The sequence below is a fragment of the Equus przewalskii genome, chromosome 1, assembly GCF_037783145.1.
Source record: "Equus przewalskii isolate Varuska chromosome 1, EquPr2, whole genome shotgun sequence".
Taxonomy (NCBI): Eukaryota; Metazoa; Chordata; class Mammalia; order Perissodactyla; family Equidae; genus Equus; species Equus przewalskii.
The window spans coordinates 19321672-19343762 of record NC_091831.1 but is presented as its reverse complement, the minus strand read 5'-3'; the positions used below and the strand labels follow the sequence as shown (position 1 = coordinate 19343762).

At 43.4% G+C, this 22091-nt stretch overlaps 2 protein-coding genes across 4 annotated transcripts in view; one reads left to right on the top strand and one right to left on the bottom strand.

The window, feature by feature from the left end:
* Positions 1–747: 747 nt before the first annotated feature.
* On the top strand, positions 748–20540 carry TECTB (tectorin beta). Of its 3 annotated transcripts, none has more exons than XM_070632667.1 (11): positions 748–804; positions 2265–2427; positions 3136–3326; positions 5387–5529; positions 5605–5707; positions 11311–11414; positions 11549–11632; positions 15569–15731; positions 17555–17627; positions 18843–18875; positions 19553–20540. In XM_070632667.1, the coding sequence occupies exons 2-11, from the start codon at positions 2352–2354 to the stop codon at positions 19600–19602; spliced, it is 1020 nt and encodes a 339-aa protein (XP_070488768.1). In that variant the 5' UTR covers positions 748–804; positions 2265–2351; the 3' UTR covers positions 19603–20540. The 3 variants fall into 3 exon arrangements, with proteins under 3 accessions (XP_070488768.1, XP_008537880.1, XP_070488764.1); XM_008539658.2 differs by lacking the exon at positions 748–804 and adding an exon at positions 2011–2109 and having other exon boundaries at positions 5635–5707; XM_070632663.1 differs by lacking the exon at positions 748–804 and adding an exon at positions 2011–2109.
* LOC103564288 (guanylate cyclase 2G-like) overlaps positions 14801–22091 on the bottom strand; it is a 59038-nt gene continuing 51747 nt past the window's right edge. Inside the window, 1 exon segment of the mRNA XM_070589957.1 lies at positions 14801–19679. The gene's annotated coding sequence lies outside the window, so the exon portion shown is untranslated.

Below are 22091 nucleotides of genomic sequence, written 5' to 3'. Positions count from 1 at the left end.
GCCTGCTATGCTGTAGGGGCCCAATAAATGTTTAAGAAAAAGAAGGGAGAAAGAAGCAGAGTTAGTGCTAAGCCCTAGGAAAGAGAAACTCAGAGAATTCACACATACTTGTGAGATTCAAGTTCCTTTTCCCTGCTCAGGAAGTAATGCCTGTAATGATCTATGAAGATCAGTATAAACTTGCCGATGTTTCTAGGCCACACTAAACTTGATCCAAGTGTATATAACAATAAATTAGTGTGTTCCCTCCTCCTCCCCTCTTCAACCCATTTGGTCTTTTCTTCTTATTATTTTTTATTTTTATTTTTATTTTTGAGGAAGATTAGCAATGAGCTAACATCTGCTGCCAATCCTCCTCTTTTTGCTAAGGAAGACTGGCCCTGAGCTAACATCCGTGCCCATCTTCCTCTACTTTATGTGTGGGACACCTGCCACAGCGTGGCTTGCCAAGCAGTGCCGTGTCCGCACCTGGGCCGCTGAAGCAAAACGTAAGAACTTAACTGCTGCGCCACCGGGCTGGCCCCAACCCATTTGGTCTTTATCCATAAAGTATATTGCCTGTGTGTTATACAATATAGGCATGTCTCCTGTTGCATGAATCTGCACTGCAACACTTTGTGGTACTTTCCTTTGTGGAAAAGAAAAACAACTCAGGGGCACATAACATTTGCCAGAAATTGTTAGTTGTCTTTTCATGTACCCTATTTACTTATCTAGTACTTTACGGTTGACAAGAGCCTTCACATCATTGCTCTCCCCCGCTTTGAGGTGAGCCCAGGACTATGGCTTCCATTCACAGAGAAGGTAATTGAATCACAGAAATATTTAATGGTTTGCCACATGGCTATTTCCTCAATTCTTAAACACCATCATTGTAAGACATACCATCGGTTTAACAATAAGTTTTGAGGAAACTACCATACTATGTATGCATATTGCTTATAAGACGTATCTCGGTGTTTCTGAAACATTAAATTACATGCATTTGGAGGAAAGAATATGTATCTTAAAACTAAGGAAATATGGCAAGTAACAGAACAGCGACTTAACTCGGCGATCTAACTCTGAGTCATTGTGGATAGATCATTTACCTTCTCAGTTACATTATAAACTCCTGCAAGACAGGATAATTTTCTACACTTCTTACGTTTATCTCCTGAAAAGCTTAATGTAGTGACTTCTGTACAATATGCTCTCAGTTGATTGATAAAAGGGTCTGTTTCCTCTAAAAACAAAAACTAAAAGAAACCCATGTTTTTGATTCTTAAATTTCTAGGTGCTAAAAATTCCCAGGTAATATATTTGGAAACTTCCCAGGAGCTGCATTTAATCTGTTGTTTTTGGTGGCATCTCATTAGCTGACTAAGGATTGACCCATAAGATTGCCTTTCTAGGTTTCTTCATCTAATATTATTGCTCTGGAAGACTAAGGAAACTTTAGAAGCCTCGGGGGTCTATGATCTAAAGTTATATCTCAGGATGAAGCTCTAGATGAAATTCAGGATGAAACTCTGGAAGTCCAGAGTTTCTCATAAAAGAGAAAAAATCTTCAACATGTTTGCATTAACACACACAGCCTAGTTTTGTTTGAGTGTCAGGTGTAGCACGGCTGGACTTGGGTCTCCTTGAGTTCAAAGTTTAGACGGCCTACTTGTGAAAGTAAGAAACCAAGAAATAAAGCAAAGAAAGCAAAACATCAAGAAAGAACATTATCACCTGGAACCGCGCAGAAATTAGTTTGCCTCCAATCAGAGTCACTTTTTGTACGAGGGGTAAAAAATTCAACTTTTTATCCCAATCTTGGTTGAAGCGGTTAAAAAAACAGTTTTTCCAACTCTGTGAAGTAAAAGAAATTAGACTCAATTGGCCGTAACTGAGCTTCCCATCGGATTATTGTGTAAAGTCTCCTTTTATTCTCCCCAGAGTGGATAATGCGTGTTCATTGTGATTTATCTGGAGCCGGTTTCTTTTACACCCTCGGCCTATATAAAGTCAGCTAGGACTGGGGCTGGAGATTTAGGGAGCTTCTGGGAGGCAGGATCCACAGTCCGGAGAGAATGAGACAGTTGGGAACATGAGCAACCGCATGTGTCATTGACGCTTCCAGGGGTATGAGTCCTGCTTTTTGCCTCTCAGGGCAGACGAGGAACCATTAGGAACAGGGGCTGGCATTATCCATCTCCCTTGGAAATTCCCCTCAGGACTGTGTATGCTGCTTTGTTCTCGCCCTTGATTTTAATTTCTCACTCGTGTTTCTGACCTAGAATGCCCGGGGCTGGGGCCCTAGCAGGACTGTGAACATTTGGCCAGCTTGGGTTGGCCGCCTGGCAAGGACCGGGTTCTGAGAAGCAATGGTGACGAGGGCCTTTGTCCTGTTGGCCGTCTTTGCGGAAGCCTCGGCAAGAACATGCACTCCTAATAAAGCAGGTATGCGCTGGTGCGAGTCCGTTTTCCTGGAAAGGAAAGTTTCCTGAAGCTTCTCCTTTGCAAAACGCAGAGCTCTGCGCTTGTATTGTTATGAAAATGCAATAATGCAGCCAAGGAGAAGCCCTGAAGCTCCCCGATGCCTGGCGGACTTTTTCCACAGGAAGTAAAAATGTATTGGATAAACAGACTTTTTAAAATTAGAGAATGCTAGATAGATGGATAGAGAGACAGACATAGAGAGGGAGAGAGATAAAGATAAAATTTCCAGGTTTTTTCTATTTGATTGTTGAATTTCTGTCCTGCCATAAACTGCTATTTCACAGTGTTGGGCATGAAATGGACATTTTTTTATTTTAAGTTATGTGTCCATTTTCATGGGATTAAAAAAAACTATATATTTATGATATCTCCAATCCATCCATTCTGATTTCACAGCTACACTCCTTAAAATAGGTTAGAGTTTAAAAGTGGCCCAATTTTGAATACATATTAAGTATAGTGCAGATATTACACAAATGTATCCAAAACTGCAAAAGTGGAACTTCAATGACTGAAATTTGGGGAAAACTTTCATCACAGCTCGTAAGGAATAGCAGGGAAGGTATTTTTAACCAACTGCTTTGCATCTTTAGGTGTGGCTGGAGCTCATCACATGTAGATTAATGTTTTACCATATCTGATTTCAAACCATGTATATCCTCTTTCTAGATGTCATTCTTGTGTTTTGTTATCCCAAAACCATCATCACCAAAATCCCTGAGTGTCCCTACGGATGGGAAGTGCATCAGCTGGCGCTCGGAGGAGTGTGTTACAACGGGGTTCATGAAGGAGGTTACTACCAATTTGTAATCCCAGATTTGTCGCCTAAAAACAAGTCCTATTGTGGAACCCAGTCTGAGGTAAGTCCAGGCCGCACACTGAAGAGTTGCTAAAATGAGGCAACACCTCAGAATGAGACGTCTGCCGGCCACCCTCAAAAGGATTCAGAATTCACCATTTTCCTTTTAAGAGTCTATCCTGAGTCCCAAATTTCCTAGGATGTGTTGCTTAAATTCTTCTCTTCTGCCTGGTTGAAGTGACTCTTGGCTCTGAATCTTATTCTCCTAATTTGTTGCCAGAGCCAGCTAGGCCACCTTCTGTGTGTATAGCAAAGTACCCACCCTACTTCCACCTCACTTGGAAGCAGTTCACAGGCTGCCATCCTGCTCGGGTGGATGCGCAAGCCAGCCTCTGCCCGAGCCTTTGAAGTGGTGAGGAAGCGCGTTTGGAAGGGATTTAAAAGAGGGACCAAAGCATAACCCAATTCATAATTTGGTCTTGTGAAGTATTCAAGACAGGTAATCAGAATTAGAAGGAACCACAGACATTTTCTTGCCTAGTATCCTTGTGTGACAGAAGAGAAATCTGAGACATCCCAATAAAGTCACTAGTCTGTGGCCACAGAACCAGTAACAATGTAGTCACCAAGCGAGGTTAGTTCTGACCCCAGGGCTGATGTCTAGCATTCCTACTGCCTTGACTGCAGAAGACTGTAGGTCTACTGCATCTCAGAAGATGAAAGTAAAGAGCTCCCAGGACCACCACCTCCTCCTAAAGACCTGTAGGGGAGGAAGACATTTCCTCTTCCCAAATGTGGGTTCGTCTGGCTGGAGAACGAATTAAATTCACATGAGACAGAATAGCAAGAGAAAATTAAACAAAGCTTTATGAGGAACCATGGCCCGGGGCCTTTCTTCAAGAAGGAAGAAAGGGCACCGAAGAAGTGGGGTGCACAGAGTGGTTATATACCCCCAAACAGGGTGTTTCACATGTGATTGAAATGTCCCTCCCAGAATAGTCACAAGATTGCCCTGTAAGCACAGTGCTTGATGGACACAGCAGGTAGTGGTCTGCTGTCTCAGAGGGCGTAGCCGGAGGCAAGTCGATTGTCTGGAGCTGGGCGGTCACAGGTGAGCGCAGCAATCAGTTCCTAGCCTAAGGAAAGATGCTTAATCCTTAAGAAATGCCAAAGTTGGGAGGGGGAGGGAAGTCAGTTACAGGAGGTTACCAGACAAGCACAATAAAATGCAGATTTTAAGTCCTTGCCTTTGGTATTGATTAAGAGTTTCTAGAGACAAAGTCATCTCCTTTCTTCTTCCTGGTACAGAGAGGGAGGCACCTTTACAGACAGAGATTTACTTTACAAATCTAAGTGTCCTAATAAAGGGCAAGTTCATTCCTCAGAGCCTCCTTCCCTGTCCCAGTTTATCAAAAGCAATCAGCCTCAAATAATCCTGATGCCAAAGAGACATATCTTGGGGTGGCCAATTTCAGGTCCCCACAGGCCCCACAAGGATTCATTGATTTAGTGGGAAGAGTCATAGGCATAATTAACAACAACATCTTGTCTTTGAGTATCCTGGTAAAGTGAACTAGAAATCATCTGTGTGGGTTTAAATGGATTACTTCTCAAGTGAATGTTCAAGATCTCTTCTGACTCTAATGTTCTGTGATTTTTAGAGCCCAACATGTCAGAGGAAAGGGTCTCAGAAATCATGTCACGACTAGAAGAAGGAAAGAGCAAAGAACTAGAAAGTAATGTTCTAGAAATGGAAGATGGGTGAAGTTATTCACATAAGATTACTTGGATAGAAAAAATGGATAAAAAGTTGATGTTGGGAAATAGAGATTTCTGAGCCAGTCTATTTTGGTCAGAAGCCTAGTGGGTATAAGGATTTATTTTTAAGCGTACAACATTCAACCTAGATTATCTTAAACAATCTTAGTTGAACAAACTCAAGAACTCTTTACAAAAATTATCAGGCCACCCATAGACAAAAAGAGTGAGTGTTACTGCCAATGGCAGGCATTCAAGTCTCCCCATTGGGTTTTGTTCTGAGCCATCTTCAATCACTTTTCCCAGAATCCTCATTCTCTTGGGGGTACAGGCCCACCCTAACTGCCTTCTTTCTTTCTCCAGTACAAGCCCCCCATCTACCACTTCTACAGCCACATTGTTTCCAATGACAGCACAGTGATTGTAAAGAACCAGCCTGTGAACTACTCTTTCTCCTGCACCTACCACTCCACCTATTTGGTGAACCAGGCTGCCTTTGACCAGAGGTAAGTTGCTCTGAGAGTGGAGGGCTGGCTGCTTTGTGCGTGTTCTGCAGTCCCTGTCAATCAGGCATGTTTCAGTCCTTATGCAAAATTCTCTCCCCTTTTCAGAGTGGCCACTGTTCACGTGAAGAATGGGAGCATGGGCACATTTGAAAGCCAATTGTCTCTCAACTTCTACACTGTAAGTGGTCTCTAGGTTCTCATTACTGCCCTGTGGCCTTTCCAGGAGAGGATGGGATGCTTCCTTGGGATTTGCTCTTCTCTAAGCTCTATGAAGAGGCCTATTCTTGAATTCAAGTTGAGATGTAAGCTTTGGTCTGGCTTTAAGCTCCTTAAAGACTAGATGCAGGTTCATAGACTGGATGGAAGAGCTAAAAGATGCTACAGAGAAAAAAGGTCAACCTTCCCATTTTACAGATGAGAAAATTGAGACAAGAGGAATCCTCTGAGTTGCTGAAGGTCAATAGACAGTGAGACAGCCAACATCTAACTCTTAATCAAGATTAGTTTCCACAACAACCCACCCCAGAGATTTATATTTAGGATCTAGCTCTTGTTAAAACATCTGGCACAAAGTGAGCTTCCTGCCTGGGACAAGGCTAAGCAGAGAGGTTGTGGTTGGCCGCTGCTGCCTAGTTCTTTGGTCTCCAAACCTCTTCGGTCAGTGGGTTTCCTCATTGTCTAATCTGGACATGTTACCTTTATTGACATAAAAGTTAAAGGCACACATTATCTCTCTCAAAATAAAGTGCTCCAGAAAAACCAAATATGCAGTGGCCATTAGCCTGGCTGCCCTCCTGTTTAGAAGGGGTGCTTTGTTTTTTAAACCTGTGGCTTCCAGAGAAGAGGCATACACATAGTGACCCTAGCCCAGCTGGCTCTAGGAAGACACAGGCAGAAATAGAAAGCTTTACATGGAACGTTAGAACTGGAAGATATCCTTAGAGGCCATTATGTCCAACCCATTCATTTCACAAAGGAAACCACTCTTTTACTTGGAACTCCACTGACCTTGAAGTCTTTGAACTTGCCTTACTGGCTCCCTAGAAGCTATTAACCCTGCTGAACTCAGAAGGTGAGAGCTAGAAGGGATCCTAGAATAACCTAGTCCATTTCACAAATGAGGATCTAAAGCCCAATGAGGAAATGATCTAAAAGGCCAAGATCCCACAGGTGGCTTGGAGCAGTACCCAGTCTGGAACACAGATCTCCTGACATTGGTTTCTGAGGCATATTTCCTATGAAGCGAATGAAGCTTAAGTTTCATGAAACTTCTCTTGCACAGACCCCTTTCACAGCCCTCTGTCTAATTTTGTATTCAAAATTTTGATTCTTTTAATTAAAGAGGGCTCTCTAAATATTTAAGCTTTAAAGTCTCACAAAACCTAGATCTGCCCCTGGCCACACACAACTAGTCATTAAGTCCTGAGAAAAGGAATACCATACAGCCTCTTGACCTATAATCAGAGGGGTTCATACAGTGTGGACCGCTAGAGTGATGAAAGGACGGCCAAACCACTGTAGCAACTGATAAAGTTTGTCCATAAAGGAAAATAGGCTTCATGAATTGACAACAGTCTCAGGGGACATCCTGATGACAGGCTCTCTTTACTGCTAAGCCCCTGTCTAGAAGAGCATGATTGTTGTTTCAACCAGATAAAATTATAGATAAGATGCTTCGAAGATTTTACAACAGCTGGAAATGGAGAGGCACCACGATTTTCAAAAATCGTAACCCATCATCAGACGTGTTGGGCTAAGTTTCAGACATAAATATCAAATCTTAGCACTTTTTTAAGAAAAAACAAAACAAAAATTGAGGCATGTTCTCAGCATCACCCAGGCCATCCTCTGGGCTAGACAGACAGACGTAACAGGATGTTTCCTTGAACTGTTCTAGAAACAAGGATAAAGCCTCCCCTGGGGCCCACCAAGACCCATACAGAACAAACGACCTCGGCAGAGATGGGGCTCTGATGTTACAACAGAGACTTTGTACTGATTAACATTCCCACCATGGACATGGTTTCCTATGTCTGACCCACGCTTTTGGTATTTTTCTTCTCCCCCTTTCTTCCACTTTGAGAGCATTCTTGTGCATTTCTGAAGCAACCACTGCTCCCTGCATATATTTGCATCAAATTACTAGAGACGGAACTGTGCCCTAGATTGCACAATGGAATCAATGCACTGCTAATTGCTTAGGATTCCAAGAGCTCCAAATGCTGGACTCCAAAACCACTGGTTCTACTCAGCATGCTTCCTCTCTTCTCTCTCTACCCACTCCCACTCACTTCTACCAATGGCCCATGGTTGGTACTCTTGGGAAAAAGTTGTTTTGACTCCCCATCCAAACTAAGGGAAGGTGGTCAACTTGCAGAAGTAGACTAGCATTATAGTTAAGAAAATAGGCCTTGACATCAGACCGTTGGTTTGAAGCCTGATTCCACCATTTACTAGTTGTGTGACCTTGGGCAAGTAAGGTAACCTCCCTGGGACTCCACCTGTGCATTTGTTAAACAAGGGTAATAATAGTAATAGTACATACCTGACAAATTTGTTATGAAGATTAAATGAAATAATTCTTATGATGCACTTTGCACAATGTCTGGCACAAGATAAGTGCCTCAGAAAGTAGTCATTCTCATGGTTGTAGCCTTTGACTTCATTTAAAGTGGAAACCCTGAGAGCTCCTGACACCAGCATTGTTACCTTTATAAGGTTGAGCATCAATGCCAGTGTGGGATTAGGTTGACTTTTATTCAATTGAAATGGTACTCACCATTCCTCCTAGTTACACAGAAGCAAATGAAAAAGCTTGGGATGGAACAAATGCAAGCAATAGAGATCAACACGACATTCAGAGTCAGAACAAACCTCAGAGGTGATTAACCTTGACCTTCCACCCAAAGCCCAAAACTCTTCTGGGAGACTGCTCAGTGGTAGGCTCACCACTTCTTCCAAGGACAATAGCAAGTTAGGCCTTCTCATTTTAGATGAGCGTATGAAATCCGACACCCTGAACTCCAACCCATCGGTCCTGTTCTGTCTTCTGAAATAATAGCCTGTGATGCTGCTGCTGACAGTCCTTCAAATGTCTCAAGCTTTTCCTTCCCAAGCTAAATATCTTGCCACTGTTTGTGGTCCACACATCATCCTAATCACTCTTCTCTGAGTGTGATCCACTTTGTCAATGCCCCTAGTAGCAAGTGGAGCCCAGAATTGAAATGTTGTATTCTGGACCTTGTCAGACCAATGCAGGTCAGAGGTGAGCTTCTGGGTTCTGGAAGACTCTAAGAACATGGTCTAGGATAATATTAGCTTTGGGGCAGTTTTCTTCCACCACTATCTCACATTGAGCTTGTGAGCAAAAGCAACCCCCAGATCTTTCTCACATGAACTGCTGTTAAACTAGATATATGCATCCTAACTTGTGTCACTAGCTGGTTGTGACTCAACCTTTTGGTCAGATGAAGGGACTAGATGGCACGATTTTTCAAGGGGCTCTTCCATCCCATTCGATGAATGAGTTACTACTCATTATGTGGCGTTTCAATGTTTCCAAGGATGCCAAAACAAACTGTCTGGGTATTGGAGAGTGAAGCTATCTGGAAAGAGGTTCCTAATTGTTCTATTATAAAGAAATTAGGGGAAAATCACGCTGAGCTTGGCTTTAGCTGTTGAGTGGAAAGTGGAGAAACTGACCATTAAAGGTGTTTTTTATTTCAGAAATTGAATTAATGGTGCAGATTCTGTTCTCTACTTTGTAGCGTAATCAGTCAGGTTCCTCTGTGAGCAGAGACATTATTCCAATGTTCCAATTTTCTGCTGGCTGGTCCCTGGGAGATGGAGCTGGGAGAAACACCTCTGGCTAGACTGAGGACAGCATTGTGGTCCCCAGGTTGGGCCCCACATTTGGAAACAGTCTCTTTAAATATAATAAATCTCAAAAAACAATAAGGAATATTAAAAACCTCTGTAAATCTGCCACTTCAACCTGCATATTAAGCTAGTAAATCACTTATGATTAAGAACATTATTGTTTAATTATTACAACCATTTAAACGGTGCAGAGGGCTGACAGATGGGAAGAAAACAATTGATTTCTAGGTCACTGAGGCTGGGAGCCCTGGCTGGACCTGCAATCAGTAAAATAGTGTAAGAGGCACTAGAATTTGATTCTGAGTCCTCTCAGCTGCTTCTCTGAATTTGACCCTTAGGGAGTTAAAGTCCTTTTTAGCTAGATATCCTTGCTGCCACTGTCTACCTATGGCAGTTCTGTAAATCTCCAAGTCCATGAAACAATCTTTTAACCAGTATCTGGTCTAAGCTTTATTTTTCTATTACATAAAATCACCATTATAAAAACATTTCTGCAAGGCAGACGAAGGTAAAAGTTATTCCCATTTTGCAGATGGAGAAACTGAGGCCCAAAAGACTGACTTGCCTGTAGTGTATCCCACATTAGTGGTGGGAGCTAGGATTAGCCCAGGATCCTTACCCTTCCATCATGATGCTCTTGTCTCTGGAGGCTAACCTTGGAGAGTAGTTAAAGGTCGTTACTAGAGTTGAGTGAATGCAAGACTCAAAGAATGGAGAAATCAGCCTCCTTTGGGTAAGTCAACTGCAAACCCTGTAATTATTCCTAATAACTCACCCCCACCTGCCTGGTGAAGATGGCAGGTGAAGACCACACACACCAGGCCAATGACCCAAGGCTGCCATTCCTGCTCGCAAATTGTGGCGATGACTCCCTATTGCATTTAGAGTTGAAGTCACAGTCTTCTGCACGCACCCTCACAGCCCCTCTAACTTCATCTCCTGCCCTCCCACCCCACCTCCGCCCACCTCCCCCTTTGCTCTCTCATGCTCCAACACACTGGCCTCCTTGCTGTCCTGCCAGGCACACTCTGACCCCAGGGCTTTTGTCTTGGCTGAAGCATTCTTCCCTGGGTGTCCGCATGGCCCCCTTCCTCTCCTCTCTCAAGGCTTGCCTCAAATGTCACATCCTCAATGAGACCTCCCCAACCGTTGTATTTAAAACCTCAACTTGTTACTCTTCACACTCCCAATCCTCCTTAACCTGCTCTACATTTTTTACAGTTTTCCTACATAATGTACTATATTCTATCCTAACCATGTAATTCATTTACCTATTGTCTATCGTCTGTCTCCCCTGCTAGAATGTCAGGTGGTTGGAGACAGAGATCTTTGCTTTGTTCATTGGTATATCTCAGTAGACAGAACATCCTGACATAGAGACTATCCCAACAGAGAAAGCAGGGCCTGACACATAGTGGATGATGGATAAGTTGTTGTTATTGTCATTGTTGTTAACTGTACTGGGAATAAGCTCATAAACTTTCCAACCCAGGCTGGAATCTGCTCGGGCAGATAGTAGAGGAGCAAGGGCAAAGTGGGGTTGCATGTGTTTGGTCCCCATGCCTTTGGGTGATTCAGTAAAGCACAGTGCTTCAGAATTCCCGGATTCTACTTTTTTTCCATCAGCAAGATCTTGTTCCTGATTGGCATAGATGAGACATACAGTATGTGTCTCACTGTGACCAGCAAATCCAGCCATGGGATGTCCTCATCTCTTCTAAGATGGCACCAGCATCCTAGGAAGTATAGTTTCTCTGGTCCTGGAGGGCCTCACTGTGGTCTCATGTGCCTGTGCCTTTGGATTGATTCCCACCCCCACCCCATCCCAATTTATCTGCTCCTGTCAGACCCAAGTACTCAATCTAAGAGGTCATAATGCCCAATGTCAATTTCCTTCCCAAGAATGCCAAGTTCTCCATCAAGAAAGAAGCCCCTTTTGTCTTGGAGACATCTGAAATTGGTTCAGATCTGTTTGCAGGGGTAGAAGCCAAAGGGTTAAGCATTAGGTAAGTACATTTCCTTCATGTTTATATCTTTAAATACAAAGAAAAGAAAAAAAGACCAGTTGAGTGACTTTTTAATCACCAGATGCTTCCTACAACTCTCTGGCTCAAAGTGATGTGTTTTGTTTCATTTGCAGGTTTAAAGTGGTTTTGAACAGCTGTTGGGCCACACCCTCAGCTGATTTCATGTATCCTTTGCAGTGGCAGCTGATCAACAAGGGGTAGGTACCACTCTCCGGAGCACAGGGCTAAGAGGTGGGGCCAGGTACATCCAGGGCTAGTCTGGCTTGGGGGAGCTTGAGAGGAAGACGCAGAGCCTCTTGGGGATCGGCGCCATCTCCTGTGCTTCCAGGCTGAGTACCGATACTGGGAAACGATATAGTGCTTTCTAGATACCAGGTACTGTTCTGAGAGCTTTATCATATATGAACTCACTTACCTTACAATAAGTAGGTATTATTACTATCATCACCATTTTCCAGATGAGGAAACTGAGCCACAGGAGGGGTTAAGTAACGTCACATAGTTAGTGTGTGTATCTGTGTGTTTTGGGGGAAGTGGATTCAAATCCAATCAGTCTGACACCAGAATCCTGGTGAGGACTAAATTAGATAATCCATGCAAAAAGCTTAGCACGTAGTACCTACTCAGTATCCTATTGATTGAAATAATATCATTGTTTTTATTATTAATTCAGTAAATAATAGGGAGCTCTTGAAATTTTTGAGGAGACTGACTTATTGGAATTGCACAACAGAATGGTGATTCTGGAAGTCATACAAAGGACGATTTAGAAACAGTATGTGGACAGTGGGAAGATCAGATTAGATGCTGCAGTAGCTAGAGCCAAAAATGATAAGACCTGAAGTGAAGTATAGCCAAGTGAGGGGAGAGGTCATCCAAGGGAGGGAGAAGCCATAGGATTTTAGCAACCATTTGACTATGCGGTGGAAGGAAGGCCAAGACGAGAAGTCTGAGGAATATGTGACAAAGATGGCTCTGTATTGTTGAATCTGTGGATTCTGAAGGTGAGGAATTGTTGAGGGCTGCTGGGGAAGGAGCTTTCTGGATAAAGGAGTTTGGTTTCTCCTTGAGTTCAAGGATGACATGCTGAGTTTGAGATAAGAATGGTCTAGAAGCACTTAGAATTAGAACTTTGGAAAACAGAGGAGAGATGGAGCTGTACTAGAGACGCAGGCATCGTCCACCCAATGCACAGCGAACACGGAAGAGGCCATTCCCCAAACCAAAGCAGGCCCTTGTGCCCAAGTGATCACCAGAATCCATCAGGGCTAAAGAAACCCTGGGGCCAGGGACAAAGATAATTAGATAACAAAGGTGAAGTCACTTTGGATCTTTACTTATTTTTATTTAACAAACACTACAGCACTTACAACATGACACGTTGCTCTTCATAGGGGCTTTACAAATATTAACATTTAAATTTCATTAAATGCCCTATAAAGTAGGCAGTATATTAATTACTATTGTATAGATGAGCCAACTGAGGCACAGACAGGTTCAGAAACTTGCTCAAAGTCTAGAGCTAGTATGAGGATGGAAGATCTGGGGTTCAAACGCAGGCAGCATTATTTCCTGAGTGACGTGGGTAGGACAAGCCAGTAGAGCCACATCTAAGCAACCCAGCAAAGCTCCCTGCACAGATGGGAGCTTAGTTTGGATGCTTATTTCACATCTGTCCTTGAATGATTTATTTAGGTTCTGTTGACGATGACACAATCAAATGGTTTCAGGGAGATTCTGAAATAAATTTTTGGCCTACAGAGACCTGAAATTACATTGGGAACCTCTCCAAATAAAGGCCACATGGGGACAAAGACTTCAGCCACACAGTGGAATCATCTCCCAGCAGAAAGTTCTGGTGCTGTTGCTCAACTGACCGATGTGTAATAGAGCAGGAAAAGCAATGCTTGTGGCTTTGGGGTAGTCCCTACAGGCTGTCCTCAAATTCTAGTGTGCACAGGACTTACCCAGGGTGCCTGTTACACATGCAGGCACCCTGTAAACCTACCACATCAGAAGGTCCCCCCGGCGAACCCAGGGTATCTGCATTTAAGCACAGCCCAACTAAAGGAGCCCTGGCCTATTTCCACATTCTGCCTAGTGGAAATGACCCCTTGAGACTGGAGAGGCATGTGCCAAGACCAGTGCCAAAAGGGAGAATTAAAAGTCCACTCCCACAATCTCCCAGATGCTTTCAGTTCACATTGTGCCCTTTTGGAGGAAAATCTAGTTTTCAAGACAGCCTGGAGAGATTAGAATAGATATATTAGTAGGAATTTTGATCCTATGAGGGGAAGGAGACCCCTGTGGCGACCATGTGAAAACCACCCTGTGGGCAATCCATCCAGAGACATCTGTCATGAAGGGAAAAATGCCACAGCCAGCGCCAAGAGGCAGCGGTGCCAAGGCATCTAGGACTGCCCATGATTTGCCTCCTCCCAGCCCCCGACAAAGCTCTGCTTACATTGTTTTCCATTGGCTGACACCAGGCCTTGGCACTCCAGCTGCAAGGAGCTATTTTAAGGACTCACTTCTTGAGTTCATACAAGAATCTCAGGTTGATTGACCAAATGATCCTCCAAGAGTTTTGTTTCGTAACTTGGAAAATGCCCTCAGCTCTGTCCCTGCTCAGAGGCCACCACAAACAGAGCCAGCTTTTCACCCCTGGTCCAGATATGAGGCACAGAGTTCTCTCCTTATTTCACTCACTAACTCTCAGAGATGACATTCCTTCAGTCCTGCCTCTAATTGGGCCCCTAATGTCCGGTTCTGATAGAATGAGGCTGGAGAAGGTACATCTTGAAAGCTCTCTGTGGTAACCGGACAACTCTCCAGTGTGTGTATTGAGTTGTATTGACAACAGAGTCAAAGAGACATTCCAGGAGGGGTGGTAACACTGAGGTCCACTATGGTGCTGCCCACTGGTCTTAAGCTTTTGGACCCATAGAGCTTATTCCACAGAGGACAGACTCTGGTGCTCCTTCTCACCTGCAGACAGCAAGCCCCCACACTCGTGTGGGCCTCGCTGTAAGTTCCCAAGAATGATTATGTCTGTTCCCAACACCTGGTTGAACGTCTGGTATTTAAATAAGAAATGAGTATGTGTTTGGTAAACTAAAGAGTATTTTGCTTAAACAGGGATTTTCAGTCTCAACACCATTGACATTTTGGGCTGGATCGTTCTTTGTCGTGGGGACCGTCCTGTGCATCGTACAATGTAGAGTAGCATCCTTGGCCTCTACTCACCAGACATCAGTATCTCTTTCCCTCAATGACAGTCATGACAACTACAGTGCCAAATGTCTCCTGGGGGACAAAATGGCCCCCAGGTGAGAACTGCTGTCTTTAACAAATGCCCATCTGAGTCATCATTTTTTCTTTTATTGCAATCATTACCTTTGGGACTTTGGAACTTCTCAAATATTATGTTCTCATTATAGAGAATTTGAGAAACACACAAAGATACAAAGAAGAAAACAAAAACTCTTCGTAATGCCACCACCCCACAATAGCCAGTTTTAACATTTAGATGGTATCCTTCCAGCCATTTTTTCTGTGCTTACATTAAAAATTTTTATACATTTTACACATTTTTACAAAGTAATTATTTAATATAAAACATATAGAATTTAAATAGTATAATGTAAATTTAAATTCCCAGTGGCAAAACCTCACGATACACACAGAGAAAAGTTTTGGGTGTGACCTGGACTTAGGTGGCTGTGGCAGCACTTTGAGAAGTGCTGTTCCCAGCACTGCTATCTTTAGTTCATACACAAACTGGGAGTCTGTACACGTCCCAGTCCTTCAGAGGGCTTTGTCTCAGGGATTTGACTTCTTCGGGACAGAGGTGTGGTGACTTACCAGGTGTGTGGTTTCTCATAAGTCGCTCTCCAGCTGCTGTACCCTGTCTATAGAATGGGGACGACCACACCCATTTCAGCTCCTCAATTTGACCTCAAGTCCTGAGGCTAAGTGAGGTGCTGCCAGTCAAAGTCCTTTGAAAGACAACATGCTGTATGAAAGCCCAGGGCAGTGTTGTTGTCTGTGAACTTGCCTCAGAAGCCCTTGCTGGAGTTCATAAGGTGACACTTTCTCCTCCCCACCCCTCCCTGCACCCCTCTCTGCTTCAGCTGCCCCACGGATGAAACAGTCATCGTGTATGAGAATGGGAAAGAGCACAGGGCGACCTTCCAATTCAATGCCTTCCGGTTCCAGAACATCCCCAAACTCTCCAAGGTTTGGTTACACTGCGAGACGTTCATCTGTGACAGTGAGAAGCTATCCTGTCCAGTGGTGAGCCACCTCTTTCTGGAAGGAGAATGTTACCCAAGGGGGTGGGGCAAGGGGGGCCGGTATTTGAGATGCTGTATTTTTAGCTGGGAAACTGTAACCAGACCAGTGTAGGTGTGTGCTGAGGACATTCTAGAGGAAAAGGCACTGAGCATGGGGGCAGACGTTCCAGGCTTTGTCCACCCTGCCACCAAAACAAGCTACACAGTCTGGCACAGGTTGCTTAACCTCAGGAAACTGGTTTTCTCACCTTTAAAGATAGAGTGGTGATAAGTGAAGGAGGCCCTTCTCTCTTCAGGGAGCAATGTTAACTAAAATGAAAGTGATAACAGATATGAAAGTGCTTTGAAAAAGCACAAGGAAAATTCAAAATCTAGGTGGTAGCAACGGGCTCTGGATGAAAGTCAAAAGGTGGGTATTTTTAGCCCTTGATTGGCCAGCCTGAGGGTCCATCTCTGGGACTGGAGATGGACCAGAGAGAAGCTACAGAAATTCCCGACACCCGGTCACAGCTGATCTGACCGAGAGAGAGGAAAGGCCCAGCGGTGGCGGTCTGGCTTCACAGACCTGTTTAGTGTAGCTCATGCTGCGGTGGGGGTGAGGGGTCAGTTTCCCCTCTGCATCCCCCACCAAGAAGTTGCTGCAGAATCAATCAACATGAGCAGCGAATTCAGGTGAAGATAGTTTTCCACTGTGACCTGCTGTCAATCTGCTCCTTAGAGCAGTGGTTCCAAAGTGTGGTCCACAGCAGCTCAAGCACCACCTGAGAACTTGTTAGGGAGGCAAATTCTCAGGCCTCCCCTAAACCACCTGACTCAGAAACTCCAGGGTGGGCCCAGCAATCTGGGCTTTAACAAGCCCTTTGGGTGATTCTGAGGCATGCTCAAGTTTGCGCACCACCGCTTTGGAGATCTAAAAGTGTTCAGCCCTAAACTGTTACCTGCTGTGGTCTGTTTGGACTAGAGACTTCGCTGAAGGGGGACACGGTGTTTCTGAGGAGGATACCTGCTCACATTGCCTATAGTAACCATTAGAAATAAGCTTATAATCTCTCTTCCTTTTGATTCATTTGACCAGGAAATGGTCATTTATGAGCACAAATAGAGAAAAGGAAGGGAGTAGAGAGACATTTAACAGCTGATGAAAGGATAATTGTTGACACTACATTTAAAAAAGAAAAGAAAGGGTCTGGCCCCATGGCATGGCACTTAAGTTTTCCGGCTCTGCTTTGGGGGTCTGGGGGTCACTAGGTTGGATCCCGGGCGCAGACCTACATACCGCTCATCAAGCCATGGTGTGGCAGCATCCAAGATACAAAAAATAGAGGAAGATTGGCACAGATGTTAGCTCAGTCACAATCTTCCTCAAGCAAAAAGAAGAAGATTGGCAACAGATGTTAGCTCAGGGCCAATCTTCATCCCCAAAAAAGAAAAGAAAGGAATGAGCCAGAACACATTTTGCAAGCGTCTACTTCTCAAATCACTGTGATGTGTAACTGTAGGTAAAAGCCTTACTTCTTACCAAAAGAAATTATGTCACTCCCTCCCACACCCAATGACCTCTTTCAGGTGGACATCTTCCAACCTGAAGAGTTGAAAAGTAAAGCTTTCTTCTTTTTCCCAAGTTAGAGGAGGAATGAAAGATGTCTCTCTGGGTTATAAAAAAAAATAAGGTAACCAATTATCTGTTGACTGGGGAATCTTGACTCCATTTAGTTTGTGACATGTTCTGTTTTGTTTTTTAAAATCTCTTGTCTTTCCTCTCTTGTGTTTGCTTCTCATCCCACCTTCCAACCTCCTCTCCCCTCCTTTTCTCCTGGTCTCCAGACTTGCGACAAACGGAAGCGTCTCCTCCGAGATCAGACAGGGGGCGTCCTGGTTGTGGAGCTCTCCCTCCATAGTAAGTTTCTCTGTTTTCCAAATGGCTGAGTTCTCTATGGGCTGCGTCCACAGGCACAGCCAGTTTGAGCATGTTAACTAAATTGCCAAACCAGTCCTGCCTGTAAACACAGCCTTTACCCGCAACTGGAGTCTTCCCAACACAGGGGTGGGTGGGGAGGGAAGGCGTGATGGGGAGAGGGGGTAATAGTTGATGCCAAACCAAAGAGTTGAGGTTTGTTAACTACTCTGAAAAGTTCCATCTGTGGCCTAAATTCCAATCCCCCAAGGAATTAGGAGGTGCTGAACTTCCAGACAGAGCATGTGGTCAACAATAATAACAGAGAATGAAATGTATTGGGAACAACCAGTGCAAGTCAACCAAACTTTACTGACAGCCAGGGCTGGGCTTGGTCTGGGCTGGGCACTTGGGTTTCAGAAATAAAGACCCACATGGGTCCTGTCCTCAAGAACTTATCATCTAGCAAGGAGAGCGATGTTAAATGCGAAGGGAGATTACTATTGATGGGGGTGGGGGAAGGCGGGGTGCTACGGGCATATATGGCAGGGGGATTCAACCTGGTCCAGGGCTTAGGGAAGACTTCTGTCGGTAATCTTTAAGTATGAGCTGAAGTGTGGTATGACATGAAGGGTGAGCAAGGCCTGTGAGAAGGCTGGGGCCTTTAGGAGCTACATCTTAGAGGACAGTTACCACATCAGGATCAGGGGCCAAATCCAGCTGCCTCTTGATTTTGCATGGCCTGCAATCTGAGAACAGTTCTTACCCTTTTATGTGGTTGAAAAAAGTCCAAAGAACAATATTTCAGGACACATAAAAATTGTATGAAATTCAGATTTCAGTGTCTATAAAGTTTTATTGGAACACAGGCACCCTCACTCATCGAGGTCTTGTCTCCAGTTGCTTTCATGCTACAACGGCAGGGTCAAGTAGTTGCAACAAAGGCCAGGTGGCCCTTAGCTGCAAATATTTACTATTTGGCCCTTTCCGGAAACTTTAACAACCCCTGCCTTAAAGAGCAGAGGAGGAAATGGTGTGAGATGAAGGCTTCGTAAACCCTGCTATAAACTTTGTCCTAAAGGCAATGAGGAGTCTGTTGGTTTAATCAGGGGAGGATACAGCCAGGTTTCAGATTTGTGTTTTAGAAACAGCTCTGAGACTTCTCCTTCCATGATCTTTTCTTAAACCTTCGGCCTTCTCTCTCTTTCCTCACTACAGGCAGGGGACTCTCAAGTCTCTATAACTTCTCAGGTAAGGAAAAGAGACACTTCTGGGAAATGTCATGGCAATATCTTTAATGGGAAGATGTGTGTTTTAAAAGAAGTTTACCTTTGGCCCCAGCAAAGTCTTTAAGAACTGAAAGTTACTCCTTAAAGTTCCGCCTAGTGGGGAGGAGGGGGATGGAGGCGGGTGGGTGAAAATGATTTAGATAGCAGCCAGGGGAGCCTCTCAGAGGAAGAAACATGTCAGCTAGGATGGAAGAGCTCACCTCAATGATGAGGAGGAGGCAAGTATGCGAGGGAGGAGCTAGGATAAGACAGTTCTATTTATTAGTAAACTCACAGTTGTAGACTTGGCTCTCACAATTACAGGAAATCATGTAAACCAACTTTTTAAGACTCCAATCCCAGATTCTCATTTCTAAAGGAAGTTCTACAGAGAAATGTACCATCACTGTATTGTAGAAGTTCAGATTCTGTCTGTCAGAGGTCCATAACCTGGGTTTGTCTGTTCAGTTCTCTGTACTGATGCAAGTGAGCTAAAGAAAGCCCAAAGGATGAACAAAATTGACTTTGTATAAAATGTGCAGAGTTTTATGAAAACTCACGTAACAGCCCTAGTTGACTCTTTTGTTGAGTTCCCCCTTTGTGGTGTTGTTCTCGCTCTTTGTGGAACTGTTCCTGTCTCCTTTCCTATCTGGTTCACAGATGTTCTCTACCACCTCATCGTGATGCTGGGGATTTGTGCTGTGTTATAGACGACAGCCCGGCAGGCAGCTACAGCTCCTCTACCAAGATCATCTCCTCTGTTGATGACAAGCTCACATTTATTGTGCTGCCAAAAAGAACAAACAGAAGACCGTATTGTTGGGGAGCAGAGAATAGCACTTTGCCAAATATGTGTTCCAATGATTTTTGTGAATTTCAGTGATTGCCTTTCTTTGGTGCCCCACTTCCTCTTGTGACTTCCTGTGGCTCTTAGATCCTGCAGTCCCTCTCCTGTACCTGGCGGAGGAGTTTCCTTGCCCCATTCTCGAGTCAGGGCTGCGGTGGACTCCTTTGACAGCTATAGTACTGTTAAAAGACCAGCACAGCCAACCAAGTGCAACTGAGAATTTTGAGGTGCATGTCGGGCATAACCACAAAGTCAGTGGTAAGTACAGGACACAGAGGAATAGCCAACTTTGCTGAAATGGTCTTTGTCATCGATGCTGTGCAACTCTTTTCTAAGAACCAGGGCAGAGCCACCAGGTAGGGGGGGTCCAATCTTTCAAATGATGATATGGGAATCAGAGAGGAACACAATAGTTTTGCTCAAACCTGAGTAATATAAAGGAAAACAGTTATTGAGAACCCTGCAGTGCTAACCTAATTTGTTTTTATCATAGGACTTCTTAAATATGTATAAACATTATATAGATATAAACTCATTTTTGTAACTGATACTTATTTCTAAAATCAGAGGAAAATTATAAGTTAATTAGGAATAAAGCAACAAAAAAGAATAAAACTCACATTGACATGAATTTAACATCATAATGTGGTCTTCCCTAAATGAAACTGCCACTTGCAACATGACTAGGGAGTGACCTCCATGACAGGGTCTCTGCAGCTTGTTAACCCAATCCTACCGTATACCTTGTGATGCTCGACGCTCTCACTATTTTTTACTATTTGCTCGAGAAAGAAATCTTCATTTGTACAGAATGGTCTGACCTCATTTAGCCTTTACTTCAACATTCAAGCCTGTATCTGTTTTTGTTCCATTAACTTATAATCATTAGAATCGAACCAACAAAAAAAATCAGAAACACAAATGCAAATATGACCACTGGAATCACGTGGTGCCACACCCTGGTAACACGGCCACCCCAGTGATCCAGAATATGTCAATATTAACGCTTTACATTGTCAACAAAGTAAAAACAGCACAAAACAATCCTGGCGGAGAATTGGCAGATCCCTGAGAACGTAAGGTGGACCCCGGTTTGAGGCTAGAAGCTGGAGTGTAACAGAAGTCAGAGCTCTAAGTTCTTTTTCTTAGTCTTGTACAGAGTTAATTAGTAGGCTTATAATTTGAAAACACATCAGTTTGTGTCTCTATATATAATGTATTTAAGAAGTTTTGAGATAAGTAGTTTGATGGTTCTTTTACAATTGTGTTAGTGAATTCAGAAATTAAGCTGGTTCTCCAATCTCTGGAGACACGGAGTACACGTTTGTTTAGCAATAGCTAGATTAAAACCACTCAGTATAGTCTAAACTGGGCTCAAAACTGGTGCTCCAACCAGGGTGAGATCTCATCTTCCTACAAATTCTGAATTTTTGTAATCAGAAAGGTTAGAAGACATATTTTATTGGTCCTAATAAAAAACTCTTAAATAGCATACTGTTAGCCATAGTCATAAATCCTTGGCTGTCAGAGTAAAACAACCTTGTATTAGTTTTGCTTTATTTTATCATAATGCTTAATGATCTTGTATTTCTACCTGGTACTATGAAATGAATAAAATGCCTTAAAATAAATAACCTATGACTGCAGCTCACAGTGGTAATATATCATGTTGATGGCCAATTCCTCAACCCTCCCAGGGGTTGATACAGCTAGGGCTTCTTAGACTCCCATCTATACCACAGACTTTCTATCATTCTATCCTACACTCACATTTCAAAAGTTCCAGTCTTGAGTTTCTAATGCAAAGAGGCAAAGCCATTTTGTATGATTAACATTTAGGGGAAAAAGCTTTTTGGTCATCCCTGTCTCTACAGTCCTAACGCCCCAGCAGTGTGTTTCGACTTTAGTTAACTAACAGCCCATGGAGTCAGCTTGCCCTTCATGTCTCTTAGCTTCTCTGTTAAAGAATTAAGGGAAAGCACTCTCAAAATAATCTCTCTTGTAAATTCCCATTAGTGCTAAACATAAAACAGACATTTAGAGAATGTGGAAAGAGAACATTCTCCCTTAGGTATTATTGGCTGACATAGAAAAAACACTGGCTATAGATTTTAGGAAATTGCTCTTATCAAAATTCCTGCTTTTGATCCCTAAAGACTCTCTCTCTCTCAAAAGCTTGAGTAATATAAAGGAAATATATAAATACACACGTATATACTGAGTACACACACATAAATCTCTCTCTATTGATCTATTGATAGATATAGAGAGATTTATATATGTGTCGCATATATGCACTTGTATATGAATATGTGTGCATGTGCATGTATATATTTGCACGTGTGTGTATGT

Coding starts and splice junctions, on each gene's coding strand:
- TECTB (XM_070632667.1), top strand. CDS start 2,352: ATGGTGACGAGGGCCTTTGTCCTGTTGGCCGTCTTTGCGGAAGCCTCG. Junction 3,327..5,386: donor ATTGTGGAACCCAGTCTGAG/GTAAGTCCAGGC, acceptor TTCTTTCTCCAG/TACAAGCCCCCCATCTACCA. Junction 11,633..15,568: donor TGGCAGCTGATCAACAAGGG/GTAGGTACCACT, acceptor TCTCTGCTTCAG/CTGCCCCACGGATGAAACAG.